Source organism: Camarhynchus parvulus, chromosome 5, assembly GCF_901933205.1.
Source record: "Camarhynchus parvulus chromosome 5, STF_HiC, whole genome shotgun sequence".
Lineage (NCBI taxonomy): Eukaryota > Metazoa > Chordata > Aves > Passeriformes > Thraupidae > Camarhynchus > Camarhynchus parvulus.
Window position 1 is genome coordinate 50,032,726 of NC_044575.1, and position 15,445 is coordinate 50,048,170.

At 40.5% G+C, this 15,445-nt stretch overlaps 1 protein-coding gene across 3 annotated transcripts in view; it reads right to left on the reverse strand.

Annotated features, from left to right (window-relative positions):
* Positions 1-4,548: 4,548 nt before the first annotated feature.
* BEGAIN (brain enriched guanylate kinase associated) overlaps positions 4,549-15,445 on the reverse strand; it is a 113,641-nt gene continuing 102,744 nt past the window's right edge. For all 3 annotated transcript variants that reach the window (XM_030949858.1, XM_030949857.1, XM_030949856.1), the window contains 3 exons: positions 13,492-13,599; positions 9,815-9,898; positions 4,549-6,584 (listed from right to left, as the gene is read on the reverse strand). In XM_030949858.1, coding sequence (XP_030805718.1) covers positions 5,211-6,584; positions 9,815-9,898; positions 13,492-13,599 — 1,566 coding nt within the window. In that variant the 3' untranslated portion in view covers positions 4,549-5,210. The remainder of the gene's footprint in view (positions 6,585-9,814; positions 9,899-13,491; positions 13,600-15,445) is intronic.

A 15,445-nucleotide genomic window follows, 5' to 3' on the forward strand; every position in this document is an offset into this window, starting at 1 on the left:
AGATGGAGTTGTTCTCCCTGCTCTGGATACTCTGGAACTGTCTGCAGGGACGATGCTCGCCTCAGCAAGGAGGGGTGGGAGGGGCTTTACCTCTCCCCACAGGTGTGGGATGTGGGGCTGGCAACATCCTTAAGGGGCTCCTATCTGGCAGAAAGCAGAGTGCCCTTCTCTGCACAGGGGCTGCAGGAACCTGGGGCAGAGAGAGCTCAGGGGCTTGGAACAGCAGCATTCCAAAACCTTGGTGCCTTGGGCAGTAAGCTGGTGCCTAAGACCTTGTGGGGTACAGAAGGAGCAAAACCTTTCATTGCATGAATATTCAAATGACTCTTTTTAACTGCAGCTAAACAAACCCTCTCAATTACTAAAATACAGTAAAAAGAAAATACCAAAGAGAAAACAATGTGGGAGACACTGGAATGAGTGACAGGTTGTCAAAGAATAACTGAATCGCCAGAGCTGTTTCTACCAATGAAGTTTGTTTTCAAAGACTTGGAGGAAAGATTGGGAAAACAATGAAAAACTTCTGGTAATGTTGATATAAGCCCATGTAGACAACATGCCATGGTTTGATGCACACAGATCAGCAGGGAGGGTCAATAAAAGCTGCTCTAATCTGTGCAGGCTCACCTTTCCTTCAACTGCACTTTTGTACAGGGGGTTGGAACAGCTCACTGCTCATTGTAAAATGTTGTGGTGCTCAGCAGCAGAAAGGTGAGGAGGATGTTCCTTGAAGAGAATAAGAAGCAGTTAGTGTCCTGAAAGGAGTGTCTTCCAAGAGAAAATTCTCAGATGACCACATCCACACAATTTAAGCAATATTTAAGGAGACTTATAAAAATAGCCTGTAAAGGTTACAAGGTTGCAAACATGAACAGAGGGTAAGAATTTTATATGAAAGGCCAAAGGATGTCAATCAGTACTTTAAAATTAAACAAGGGGAAATTAATCTAAGTAGCTGCATAATCATGCTCTGTGATAGATTATGGATTCTTTTTAATTAAAAGTGCTGGAAGGGGAAAGAATTAGTTTGATTAATTTTCTAGTTTGGGTGAAGAAGTTAGAAACTGTTGAGTTGGAAATGACCTGTGTTATGTCTTGCCATGATTTAAACTTAAAAATTTGAGCTATTTCTAGACTTCTAAAAAGCTTAAGAAAAGTGACCTGCATTACTCATAATGATTGAGATTTTGCACAGTTTCATAAGAATTGGGAGTGAAAAAACATCTCAAAAATCCATTTTCTTTCCATGACTTCATAATAGTTTTGCACTGTTATTCCTGGTGAATTATAACCCATATCCCTAGTAACATTTTTGTATTCTTTTCTGTTTTGATATGTGATTCAATATGCCTGACTCTGATCTCTTCCAGCCCCCTTTGTTTCCCCTTGGTCAGTGTTGTGTGTCATATTCATTCTGCTTTTGGTTTTCATCATTAAAATGACATTTTGCATCTTCTGCTTCACTGCACTGTTAGGGACTTGCCACGTCTTTTACTCGCCCTTTCTGTTCTTACTCATGGCAAATGAAATAATTAATCAAATAAGAATTCCTGCCATTGTTATCTACAAATCCTGCATATGAAATTTGATTTGGGAAAGTGAGGTTTTGTGGCAGCATGGAGCCACCTTGGCATTCTTATAATGCTTGAGAGAAAATTGAACATTTTCCCATTCCCATGTCCTTGGGAAAAGGTATTTCATGGCAAATTCTCAGCCACTGGAGTGGAGGGGTCTGTGGCACTTTGGCTGAAGATCTGTTGTTTTACTTTCTGGAGACGCTTGTAATTAAATGAACATAAGAGTAGAGTTTATCAAATCACATCTAATTGAATGAAAAAGTCAGCTCTTCTGAAAAGGATTTTTCAGGTGCTGTTTTCTGTCAGAAATGTCCTACAGAACGTAAGTTCTCTGAGGAACTTGGTGGCAGACAGATCTACTACCCCTTTTATCTGAGTTCAGGCTTATTCTCTGCCTTTTCCTCTTTTTAACAAGGATCAATCTCCTAAAATCTCAGTGCCTGTAAGTCTGTACAAACCAGTTGTCTGATGGCACAGCAGAACTCTGTTGGCTGCTCTCAATATCTCCAATGACATACTCCAAAACTCATCATGATTTTTCTGCATTACTTCCTCCTGGTGTGAAAACTGAAGGCAAGAAAAAATTAAGACACTACCACAAAGAAAATTTGAATCTCTTATGAAAACACCTATCATCATTCTGTTCTTATGCTTCAGATCTCTCCCTGTGGTTGTCTCGATAAATCTAAACTTATTGTGGCAAAATTAACCCCAAAATCCCAGAAAGAAATCCTTTATTATAATATTTCAAAGTTATTTTTTAACAATTAAGCTAAGCCATAGTATATCTGTAAATATGAGGGAATTTTGGTGAAATATTGGAACTTTTTCTCATGTTCATAGGAAATTAGCAAACTTACCATCAGATTTTCTAATTAAGGAGAAATTTAAATCTACACATTACAGCTGAAGAATATTTATAGCTATTTTGATTGATTCAGTTGAAATTCATTAATATATTTTTCTGTAACAGAATTCATTACAGAAAAATGTTACAAGGTTATGGACTATTTCACAAAAAACCCTGTACTAATTGGCTGAAAAGGCTGGGTTTAATCTATGTATTAGTGCACATAAATTGAGAAAAAGAGTTAAGTCAAGCATAGAAGCAGACTTTGAAACTGCAGTAGTATGAAACAATATAATAGAACAGGATATTAAATAATCAGAGATATAATATCTAGAAGAAATGTAATTTTGTATAATTGCCAAAGTAGCACTTTAGGTCAAATAATGAACAATATTATAAAAGGATTAGTTCTGACACTGTGTTCCAGTTCATAAATGACACAATTTACTGTTTCATAGCTTACATATTTTCTTAGGTGAGATAACAGTTAATTTTCACCTCTTCCATACAAATCCTTATATTCATTGACCAGAGAAATTAGTGTCTTGCCTTAGGGATTGTCTGAATTTATATACCTGAATGAGTCAACAGTGAGGTTTTTTCACATCTGTTTTCTGTCTTGGTGTTTCAAAGGGGAAATAACAGCTCTCGTGGATCTCCAAGTCAATTTACTGCAGGTCACATCCTGCCATAAGTAGCTCTTGGCCTTTGGAAACCTCATTGTATGTGTTTATTATCGACTTCATGGAATTATTTGCAGCCTGCCCTACCTCTCACACTCACTGTGAGCAAGTTTGGGAGCATAAAATCACAAGGCCTGTGACAGTTTTGTACTGAAATGAGCACCGCTTTGGAGCTATCTCGTGCCTTACCTGTGAGATATTATTTGTGACCATTATTCTCCATGGTGCTGCAACAGACCCTGAAGGAACTGCAGGGACTTGATGCCTGATCTTCCAAAGAGCACAGCAAGTACTGGCACACATCAACAATGGACAAATTTTATATTGTACAAGGTGGAAATAGAGAGCAATGGGAGTTATGCCAAGTGCACTGAATCTGTGGCCCCAAGATGGAAGATACTTATGTGGGAAATGAACAGTTCTGTAGTCCTGGTTTGTAGTCAGTTGCCAGGTAACTGCTTTCAGAGAATCAGCAGAAAAAGTATATTTTCTTAATACCTATTGAGTAGATCATTATTTTAGCTTTACAAGGAGCTAGTTTATATTTCCACAGTGATCCCACTGATTACTACCACATACTGCACTAAGAAAGGTCTTTCCTCATACATGAGCTGTCAAGAGTCAGTATTTTAAGTATAGGATATGTGAACATGACTTAAAATAATTATTAAATATTTACTGCTGCATTCTACCTCTCACCAAGCAGGAATACTGAAGCTGGGAAGAAAATCTTCAGGATTTCCCTTTCTCTCCTTTTTGTTTTTCTCCTCCTTTCGTTTTGCTCTCTCCCTTTTCTTCCTGTCCCAGTTGTATACTCCATAATGGTGAAATGGTGAGAAACAGAAGAATTGCTGGAGGAAATGCCAGAAGTACAGGTAAAAATACATCTTCTTGGACTCAGGAGTAAAGGCTACAGATTTTCCAGACTTACCTTAGGCTTCAGAAAAATCACTGTTAGAAATACCAAGCTGCATAAGAAGAAAGGGCAGCTGTGGAATGTAACAGTCCTAAAGGCATAAAAGATTGTGTCAAGTATGTGAGTTAGAGAGGAGGAACTTACATCACTGGTTTTTGAGTAATTTTCTGCTCTCATTCCGTATGCAGAACCCTGTCTAGTGAACTCAAGACTGTGGATAAACATTTTTTTTTTCCCTTGCTTACTTTCAACAGGCTGATGAGAAGTCATCCTCCCACACCCAGAGGCCACAGGCTGTGAACCAGTTAAACTCTGGGGCTTACAGAGAAAGAGAGACTCCTTTAGAAAGCAATCCAGTTCAGGAGCTTTAGCCATTAACTTTTGCTGGACTGATGCCCCTCAGAGCAATTCCATGTTCTACTGAATGAAGAGAAAAACAACCCCAACATATATCCACTGGTGTCTTTTATTAAGTTATGCAAAATACAGTATTAATTATGACACTGCATGCATTTTAGACAATATAAATGCAAGCCTACAGAAAATGTGACAAAGAAACCCTCAATTACTTTTGAGGTAGTATACAAGGAAAAATAGGAAAGCAGAAACACAGTGGATTAAAAGAACAAAATATTAGTATCACTTTGTGCATACATTAGTCACTCATAAATACATTTGTATGAAATAACTTAAGATACAATTCCATTCTTGTTAAAAAATATACTTCTTGAAATTCACCATTCTTGGTTTTTTTTGATTTCACATGACATTTTATGGTATTTTATCAGGTGGGTTTATTTTTTTGTCACTGTCATCATGATTTTACCCTTTTCCTCCAAGAATTTAGGCACAGATGGCCTCATGCACAAAAATAAATAAGAAACCTGCTTGAAGGGAAAAGAATTCTGCTCAAATAGCTTAGGATAGTCTAATAAATACATTTTTGTTTATAAAAATATTTCAGGTTTATAAAAGAGGGGAGGGGACAGTCTCCCATGTGGAAAGGATGTCAAGTGAAAAGTGCTGTGTAACGTTTTTGAAGAGATTTTGTTTTAAACATATAGTACCGTTATGAATATATATTTCATAATAATCCTGTTTCTTAGAACCTTATGGTTTACTAGGAGCATCAAATGCTCTTTCCTTCCCTTTGTTTGCTGTCTTATTGCCATGTGGGGAGGTGCCTAGTTCAGAAGGGTTCCGTATAACTGTGCTTTTGTAAGGCTGTCCTTCCGACTCAGCCCAGTGCTCCCCGTCCGCTGGAACTGCGGCTGTTTGCTGTGAACCCCTGGATGGCTTCCTTGATCCATGGAAGACTGGTGGATTTCTGGAGCCTCCACTGAACTCTGATTGAGTGACTCTGCTGAGCTGTTGGGGCTCACGTCCACGTATTCTCTTTTCAATACCGGGCTATTTTCGATGTTTTTGCTACTGCATAACTGGACGGTGATCCTTTCATTTTTTTGGTCTCTTGGTTCTTTTGTTTTGTAAGTGGGCAATTTGTCCTGTTTACAGCTTGTGCTGATGTCAATGTTCAGGCCACTGTCTGTTCTCAGGAAGCAAGAATCCACAAGTCTGCTTTGGCAGATGTCATCTCCCTCTGAGCAGCTGTCTGCTTTGTAACTAGCATAGATGGGGCTTGTTCGACTGTCCCCCTTCTTGATGGGGCTGCTGTAGTACTGCTCTGAGAAACTGCAGGGCGACAGCCTGCCAGCGTTCCTGTAGGAATACGCTCCAATGTCCTCCACGCTCAGCTGCCTCCATCTCCCTGGCAAGTCTTCTTCTGAAAGGTGGGTGCTCCTGCACTCGTTCCTCATTTTCTGGTTTGCCAAAGCCTGCTGTGGTGTTATGGCTGAGAAATGAAAAGGTTCGTTTGCATACGGGGGCAGAGTCCTGGTAAAAGTGGGCGAGTTCTCGTTGTCGTCAGCGAGCTCCATGTGCTGCGCGGGCTTGGGCTTGGCGAACCTGGGGCTCCCCTGGTGCTCGTACCCCGCAGGCGACTTCCTCTCAAAGAGCTCCTCGCGGTTGCTCATGTAGATCGCCTGCTGGGAGGCTGTCAGGGTGTTGGCTTGGGCGTTCTCCTTCTCCTCTGACGTGACGCTGAAGCTGGAGTAGGAGCTGGAGGTTGGCAGAGAGGTGATGTACTCTGGGAAGGCTTCGTGGGAGAAGCTGGAATGGAAACCGTCTTCTTCCACGGTGCTGTCCGTGGAGTTTTGGGAGCGCAGGAACCCCACGTCCTTCACCTGCGTGTCCACGCTCTGCCGCCTCTCCCTCCTCCTCTCCTCGGGGCAGTAAAGGGCCGTGTCACTGCAGTAGATGTCAGACTTGTACTGGGGTCTTTGTCCCACTTTTCCAGCAGAGTCCTGAAAATTGAGATCCCTCGTGGATGGGCTTGACAGGTGTGAGGACAAGCTGTGTGGGTCTGGTTTCTCCAGCACTTTGGCAATGACACAGGTGGGAATGGTATCGGCATAGGAAGTGTGGCACAAGGGGACAGAGAGGCTGCACCCGTGTTTTTCCAGGTGGATGCTGACTCTTTCCTGAAAGTCAGTTGGCAACTGCAACATAAAGAGATGGCAAGGAGAGAGGAGAAAAGGGTACATGTCAATAGAGGTGTCAGATGAGTGCTGTTTATGACATTACACAGCTCACCATACCTGGTTCTTTGTGATGGCCACAATCTTTGTGCATTTCTTGAAACAAATGTAATCAAATGCATTTTGTTTTTTACTTAACATTTCTACATCTTCATCTGCTTTTGCTCACGGATAACACTGTGAAACTGAAATGTTTTCTTCCAAATTAATTCAGGTTGGATAGGAATGATCATAGAATTGCTCAGGTCAGTAGAGGCCTCTAAACTCCTCAAGTCCAGCCATTAACCCTGCACTTCTTGGTTTATTTTACTGATGTAAATAAAGTATGTAGTAAACAACAATCTTAAAAAGGCAGGAAGGGAATTACAGCCGACAGAAACACTTTCCAGACTGTGTGCTTGGGTGTGATTTGCAGTTGCAGTGTGGGTGTGCAGAGGTCTCTGTGGGAGTGAGAAAGGAGGAAGAGATCATATCTATTCTGTTCTTCTTTTGTCTTTCCTCAAGCTCATCTTGTCTACAACCCCATGCCAAATTGGCTCCTGCCCTCCAGCATCACCTTTGATAAACAATGCTGTTTGAAGATGCAGAGAAGCTGACTGACACTTATAGAAGAGGCACTGGCTGCTGTGACAGGATTATTCCTGTGCTGGGAAGAAGCAGATCAAGCTGCCTTCCTTGCCCCTTCAGCTGGACACTGCTTGTCAGATCAACCATCCACATAAGCCTCAACACACTGGCAGAAAAAAGCACTAAGACCTGAATTCACATTGTGATTCCTGTGACAGAATTAATCAATAAGTCTGTTGTGTATCAGAAATCATATAGGTTTTTTTTTAGAAAGTCAGGACCAGGGCTGTGGATGATGGCTTCACCTGCCATTCTGTCATGTGGACCAGAAGAGAGAGAGAGATGACATTCCTTAGTGAAGCCTACTCAGGTATCACCAAGCACGCTTTCCTGACAAATTTTATCTGCCTTGCTCACTTGAGATCTCTAACAATGATCAGAAAGCAATATGAGACAGGTTGTCTCTCCCTATTTCTTGCTGGAAATCAGAATTTTTGGATGCATGTTTGGAATAAGTTTTGAGTTTGTGATTTTGTTAGCTCCTTTGATATTCCTGTTGGTTTATGCCACTTGGGAATTAATCCCTTTGGTGCTGGGCTGAACTGTGATTTATTCAGCACTTTCTTTTTATAACTAGAAATCAAGTTCCTCTTTACAAAATAATCAATGGTTAACCTTATGACCTTAGCAATCTCACTTCCTCCTTAAATTTGTTCCTCTAGAGGAGAGAACACTACAAATACCTGCAGTTGTTCCCCTTCCCACTATTTTTGACAAAGGAAATTGAAGGTACCTGCTCCTTGTCATGGCCTCACATTTTGTAAGACATGGAGATCCTCTTTTAATTTCATTGGGAAGTTTTTAAAGCTATTTTAATCCACAAACCTCACCATGTTCAAAATATGGCATGTAGTGAAATGACATTCCTGTTATTTGTAGTAGGATGAGTGTTTTTTCAACCAACAGACCTTCCAGGATATTTTAGATTAATCATTTTGTTGCTAATTAACTCATATGTCCTCCATTGGAAATAAATGATATTGCCAGTCTGCTGGCAGGCAGCAACATTAGTCATAGTAAGTACAGATGCAACAAAGATTGAATAAACAGGTTGTAAAATAGGCCTGGTGTAAAAAGCCATAGAAATGAGGAAAAGAAATACAGTTAATTTAATGTGAAAATGCTGTATGGGGCAGCTCTTATTTTAGTATCCTGTAGCACCACTATTTGATCTGTTTTATACATGTTATTAAGATTATGAAATGTGTTAAAAAGAACATTATTTTGTGGGCACTGCACTGGAAACTGGAATTACTAAAATGATACTACTATCGCATTACTATATTTTACTACAGTTTAGGTTTCTGGATAACATACAATAGTTTATCAGGCAATATTTGCATTTTTAAAGAATTTATTTGCTGTGACAGCACATTCACAAGCTAAATTAATAAATGCTTGGACTAATGAGTGAAGATGCCTATTTAACTGAGTATATGACAGTCTGGGCAACTGGAGGAAGATCTCACATTTGTGATAGTTCTCTGCAAATAAACAATTAAATGCTTTAAAGGTCCTAATTAGAACAGGTAGGGTGCTTTCAAGTGTGAGTAATGTAATGGTAATTCCTTGATAAAATTTGCTAAGGGAAGTCAGTTAACAGGAAAAAATAACAGGACCAAGATAATGGTTAATTGGGAAGTTCTGTCTCTGTTCCATAAAATCTTTGTCTGGTAGACAGAAGAATCTTGCTCCATCTTTATTTGCCAGGGTTGTTCAGTGCTCTGAAGCCACCTACTGACTTAGAGATGGTTTGTACATTCCAAATTTAATTTTGCAATATTCCATTGCAGAATTGCACAAGTGGGGCCATTTGGGGGGATGATGTTGACCTGATGGGACTGAAGAAGGAAAGGCTATTCCCTGTAACCTTCACTGAAGGTTACTGTGTGAGGAAGGTGCTATTGCTTTGTGCAGGGCCTGGATCCCTAAAGAAATGTCTTCTTTACTAAGATAATATTTGCCTCCCCTTTGTGGAGCCTATTCCTCAAGCCTCGTTTCCTTGGAAGCGAGGATTATTAATTAAAGTCTACACCTTGGAAATCAATCACTCGCTGCTCTGGTTTCTTTAGAAAAAGATATTTGTTCTGGCAGTCCATTTTAAAATTCGGGTTTGGAAACTAGCTGGACTGGAAAATAGCTTCAGGAGGAAAATTGATTATATCAGAATCTCTGACGCCTGTGGCTTGTCATTTCCCTGCTCTCACCCCACTGCTCCTGCACAGCGTTTTGCACTCTGGAGTTCACAGCACTCCAGCGTTTTACAAAACCTTTGCTTTACAGGCAATCAGTGCAGACCCATCCTACGGGGTAGGAGAGGTCTGGGGAAAGAGAGTTCTTCAAGCTCCATCATGGGTGGAACAACACCACATTGGTGCTGTGATTTTGTCAGCACCTCCCTCGACTGCACAAACACCAGCAGGTGCACGACACCTCCTGCAGTTAAAGGAGGGTGTGTGGAGGAATAAAAGCCTTAAGGGCAAACAAATTCTGGAATTGAGACACGCAAAATAACCTGTTTTCCATACAATATTTATGTCATAGAACAAGTTTGGTCACATTACCTCTGAAAGTTTATGTGCCCTGTCATAGTTCTTGCTGCACTGGAGAAGCTGAGCAGCTAAATTGCAGTCCTTCCTGTAGAGCTCCTGGAAAAAAACAAAAAATAACCTCTTCTTTAAAGCTTGCAAAGTGCTTGTGGCTTTCAGCCTTTCTCCCATGCCTGATCAATCTTTTCAAAATTCACTTTGGGGAGATTTGGAGCATACCTTGATTTCTAAACACAATAAGATGCTTTGTTGTTTCTTGCACAACCTAGAGATATTTCTTCCTTTGCTCTGTGAGGGCTGCTAAAATTACTAAGAATAAACTTTTGAGTCCTGTTACAACAGGACAGTAATCTGCATTTCAGAAGATGGATATTTACCATTAAGAACTGAATTCTATACTGTTAACATGCATGCTACTGTGAAGGCTAAAAAACCATGATCTTTTAAGCAAAAAAGAAAATTTTTACTGGCTATTATCCAATTGAGCACTAAAATACTACTTTAGAAAGCGCTAAAATAATCTTATGAGACTGTGGGAGAAATTAATTACAGAAATATACGTTGTGTTGATTTTTTTAAAAGGGAGACTCTCCTTTTGATATTTCTGGATGGTTCCTGGCTCCTTTAATATCTTGCAGAATGCAGCTATAGAAATATATTAAATCTCACTGCAAATATTTGATACTGCAGAATAGAATATTTTCACTGGGCAAGAAATCACCGTGAGAATTCCACACAAGGAAGGAGAGAATTTAAGCAAGCTTCTTATACTATCTTGGTATTGAATGGCTCCCACAGCCTATTTAATGGGAAAATTCAGCACACAGATTTGCCCTTCACTTAAATTTGATTTAGCACACATGACTCTATAACTGTATCCTTCAACCAGTATCTCTGGCTCCCTGAAGGTAGGAGCTGTATTTTGTTTTTCCTTTTCCTTATCTAGTAGCATTAAAACCAAGGTTGGCTTCAGAAGCTGACTTTTTAGGTGGGCAGAGATGAGATATATGAAGCATGAAAGTGCTATGAGCACTTGGCTGTGTTAATCTCTAAAAATTAGTATGTGTTTGTAGACTAAAGGTGTGGAATACTGATATAATTTGGATTTTCTCTGATGTTGATGTCATAATTTTATTGCATGCCAGTTTTTATGGCAACATTAATTCTCTTAAAATCTTATAAAGAAATTTTCGGTGAAAAAGAAAGTTCCTCTGTTTTAAAGGACAATTTTAAGGTATTCTGTAATAAGAGAAGCAACAAGATGTTCTTGTGAGTCTTTCAGTGATGGGGATAGTTGTCCTGTGAACATTAGTTCATATTTTTTCACATTCAAGCACCTTTAGACACTTTTGTTTTGTGACTTTTTTCCTCTGTCTTTGTGAGATTTTATAAATGCCCCTTCTGCTTCAGATGTACTATATTCATTTATCTGCATCTTAAATTTTATATTAAGACACACTATTTTCATTCCTGAAAAAGAACCCAAGAATTCAATTTAGAAGTAAAATCTGTTCCATGTGCATGTGACTTGGATATGTTGCATATACATTAAACCCAATATATAGTGCTGCACAATGTACAGCACAGACAGGTACCCCGAGTCCCATATGGCCTTTCCAGGCACACAAAAATGGGATCTCTCCAGAACCTAATCCTTTCTTCAAAAGCTCTGTGCCCCTCTTCCTGCTCAGTGGTTGTCATGGAGAGCACGAAAAGCGTTTCTGACACTTTATTTTTAGCAGCTTTAAAAATTACTACAGAAAAAATTACATGTGAGCTACATGTGCCACGTGTACTTTGTTCTCAACCTGCTGGGCCAAGCCATGTGACTGGGGTGACCTTCTCCCCTTTAATGTTTGCCTGAATGGAAATCAGCCATATCTGTGGCAACTGGAACAATAACCGGCAATTAATGCCAGAAGAGTTTCCCACAGTTTAAAATATGTTTTTGTATCAAAAGCATCATCTTACATTTCTGTCAGAAGAGAAAGGGAAAATATAATTGAAGAAAGAAATATTGCTGAGACAAAAAACATTCTCCCCATGTAGGATTCTTCAGTTTATCACTTTTGTACTTACTAGGTATAATATTAGTGGCTTGTTTTGTAGTCCTTTATATTACAATTTGGAATATAACGTTGACTCTTATTAGTGATATTAGACATAATCATAGATGATCCTGAGCTGGAAGGGCCCCACAAGGCTCATCAAGTCCAACTCCTGGCCCTGCACATCCCCAAGAGTCACACCCTGTGCCTGAGAGCTTTGCACAAACCCTTCCTGAGCTCTGTCAGGCTTGGGGCTGAGAGCACAGCCCTGGGGAGCTGCTCCAGAGCCCAGCCACCCTCTGGGTAGAGAACCTTTTCCTGACATCCAACCTAAATCTCCCCTGACTTAATTTTATGCTATTTTCTCAAGACCTGCAAGGGCAGAACTTTGTCCATGGGCCAACCCCAAGTCTGAAGAGGTGGTACTGTTATTTGAGGCCTCTGGACCATGTTCTAGTGCTCAGAGTAAAACTATCAGTACTGAAAACACCTCAAATGTGGGTTCAAACCTGACTCCATGAAGGAGTATAAATGCATGCATACTTGAAGGGAGATTTCTGCCGCTTTCTTCCACCTCTATTTTAAATAAAAAATAACTCCACTGATTTCAAGTGAATTAATTTGGAGTTGTTCCTGTGCTTCCAAAACCTGGATGTAGCCCATTACTTTTACCACACTCCATTACTTATAGCTGTTAGAGTTATAAAGTAAGTCTTTCAACTCAACTTCTGTGAAAGTTAGGGGTCAGATTGGGAACTTTTTACTTCAGTTGGAAAGCTGTTAATTGCACAGGCAGAGTTCACATCAACAGGCATTTTAATGAGATTAAATGCTCCCAGCTATGATTAAGAGCTCATGTGAAATATGGGAAGATTGAATGTAAGATGCTGGAAAATAAGTGCTTACAGAAACATGTCTCCTGCAGATGAATTTTTTATTAAATGTGGAAGAAATGGCACAATAATGAACTAAATGCCTGCAATATTCCTCTCTTTGCTGTCTTTGTAGGTTTGTCTCAGGAAGGATTTAATGAGCTTGTTGCCAGCTGCGCTACTCATGCCATTTTTCAGTAGTGTTTAATGAGATGGAGGGTGACAATTGCCAGAGATGTTCCCTGTTTTGTCCCACACAGAGACAGGCCCATTTTTACACATGAACAGCTGCTGGGGAGAGCCTGGCTCCTGCTCCCTGCAGGAGTGGTCTGAGCGACCAGGCTGGGTCAGTCCTGCCTGCTTCCAGCAGAGCTGGCTTGTGCTGAGCTTTTTGGTGAGCAAAGACCAAAAGATTAAAGAATGGCAGGAAATGTAGGGCTCTACTCCGTGCCTAAAGTCCTTCTGATGAGTCCCCACTCCACACACGTGTCCCTGCAACAGCTCTGACCATGTGCTTGCACCAATTTGCTGTACTGATGGCAAAATCAATGTGGGAATATTGCAATCTCTTAGAATATTTTTTCATCAGTTTCAGGCATAAGAACTGGATTTACAAAATGATGGGAACAAACAAAAAAGCATGAATTTACACTGTTGAGGTGACAGGTTACCTTTTATACAAACATAAAATACTATTCTATAATTTCATGGGAAGCACAAGACCCAAATTTGTTTCTGAATATAATCTCAAAATGAATAATTAAATACTTACATTGTCTTCTGACAACTTATCTATTGTCACCTTGGCTTCTATTAAGTGATTATTGAGTGCAATTATTTCATGGCTCAAAGCCCGTTTTTCCTCTTCGTAATGTTGACCCTGCGTATAAAATGGAGTAGTCAGTGTTTTTTCTACTGTCAGAGTATTTCAGATAAAGGTCCACTGGTTGATGTCATTCTCAAATCCAGAGAAAAGCACAACAGACCAACATTTCTTTTTTCTTTCTTCCTGCCCCCCTCTTATTAATGTTCTCCATTATTTTGCTTAGGAGATGAAGTAAAGTTCTTTAGAGCTATGGAGGTCAGACTGAGCTCATTTAGGAACCTTCACAGAAGGCTCCAGTTAGCCTGTGCAAAAGCATTCTGTTGAGCACCAATCAATACACCCCTTCTTAGTCACAGGACAGGGTCTCTAACATGGAAGAGACTGGAGCTGCTCTTTACTACAAGAATGTTTCACTTAAGCTGTTATTTCCCCTCCTCATAAGGAAGGAAGGACAATATTTAAACAGAAAAGCAGTTGTGTTTGAGCCAATTTCATTTTAGCTGTTGACTGTTCTGGCTGATTTAAAAGCCCTGATTAAGGTTGTTCATTTCTCAAGGTGAATGTTTACCTGATTGCAGGGTTAGCACTCATTAGCAGAACACAGTCCACTGTGGCATATCAGGAAAACAGTCTGATTCAAATTTCTTCCTGCCCACTAATTTAATCTTGTTACTAGTAGGATGTAACTCTTTATTATAAATGCAGAAAGATCAGTGGAAAGAATGAAATGCCACTAGCCCTTCCCACCTTTGGTTTCATTTTGATACACAGTGCTTATTTACTGCTTCTTGTACCAAAAATCCTTGGGTACAGTCATTTATAACCCTGCCTCCAGCCTTACACTGGTGTTAAAAGGTATGGCAGCTTCTGGGTGCTCTGAGATCAAGGCATCCTCTGTGCACTCACAGCTGCAACAAGAAGGTTTCAAAAACATCTTGGGGGTGTTTCAGAAAGGTACATTTTCATAGGAGCAGAAAGTAGGGCAAACCCTAATACATGTCTGTTTTGTTTAGTGAACTCAACCCAGTGACAAATTCTCAGTCTCAGTGGTGCTGAGCAATAGGACAAGAGGCAACAGGTGGAAACTGGAACATGGGAAGTTCACCTAAACGTGAGGAAGGAATTCTGGGCTGTGAGGGTGGCTGAGCAATGGAGCAGGGTGCCCTTAGAGGCTGAGGAGATATCAAAAATCATCCCGGACACTATTCTAAGTGCTCCAGAGTACTCCATTTGAGCAGGGAGACTGGACTAGATCTCCAAGTGGATCTAGTGGATCCACTTCACTTCTAGTCCCTTCCAACCTCAACCATTCTGTGACTCTGTGGATGTCACTTCCCATTTTTAGTTGTGAAGGACTGAAATTTCCCAAATGCCATATTGCCAGGGTCACACAAAAATCTTCTATCAACACACACTTGACATTGTCAGCTAATTGACAGCAAGGGGAATTGGGTGTTTTGAAGTCCGAATGAATATCAAGGTTAATTATCCAGCTGCAAAGCACCAGCCTGTATTAAAGGAGGGTGATTAAATTGGAAGTGGCAGCTCTCATCCTAAGCTGCTATTTAAAGAAAAACACCTTCTCAAATGGTCTAAGCAAACCCAGAGCTTGCTTTAAAGCGTGCAGATATGACTGAAGTGTCTTTGTGAAGGTCTGGGCTGGCCTGCTCTAGCGTCAGTTTTCTGTGGACTGTCTGTTCCTGCTGATGCCAGCCCTCTGTCCTGACAGTCCAGGTCTGGAGGCTGGCGCAGGCTTGACACCTCTCCCCTCCTTGTTCCCACTGATCAGGCACTCCTGCCTGGGGACTTCCTCATGGAAGGCCAAAATGCAGCTTTGAGAGCTTGCAAGGCTCCAACTTTAGTGATTTCAACCAGACACAGGGCTGTGTTTTTAATTAGG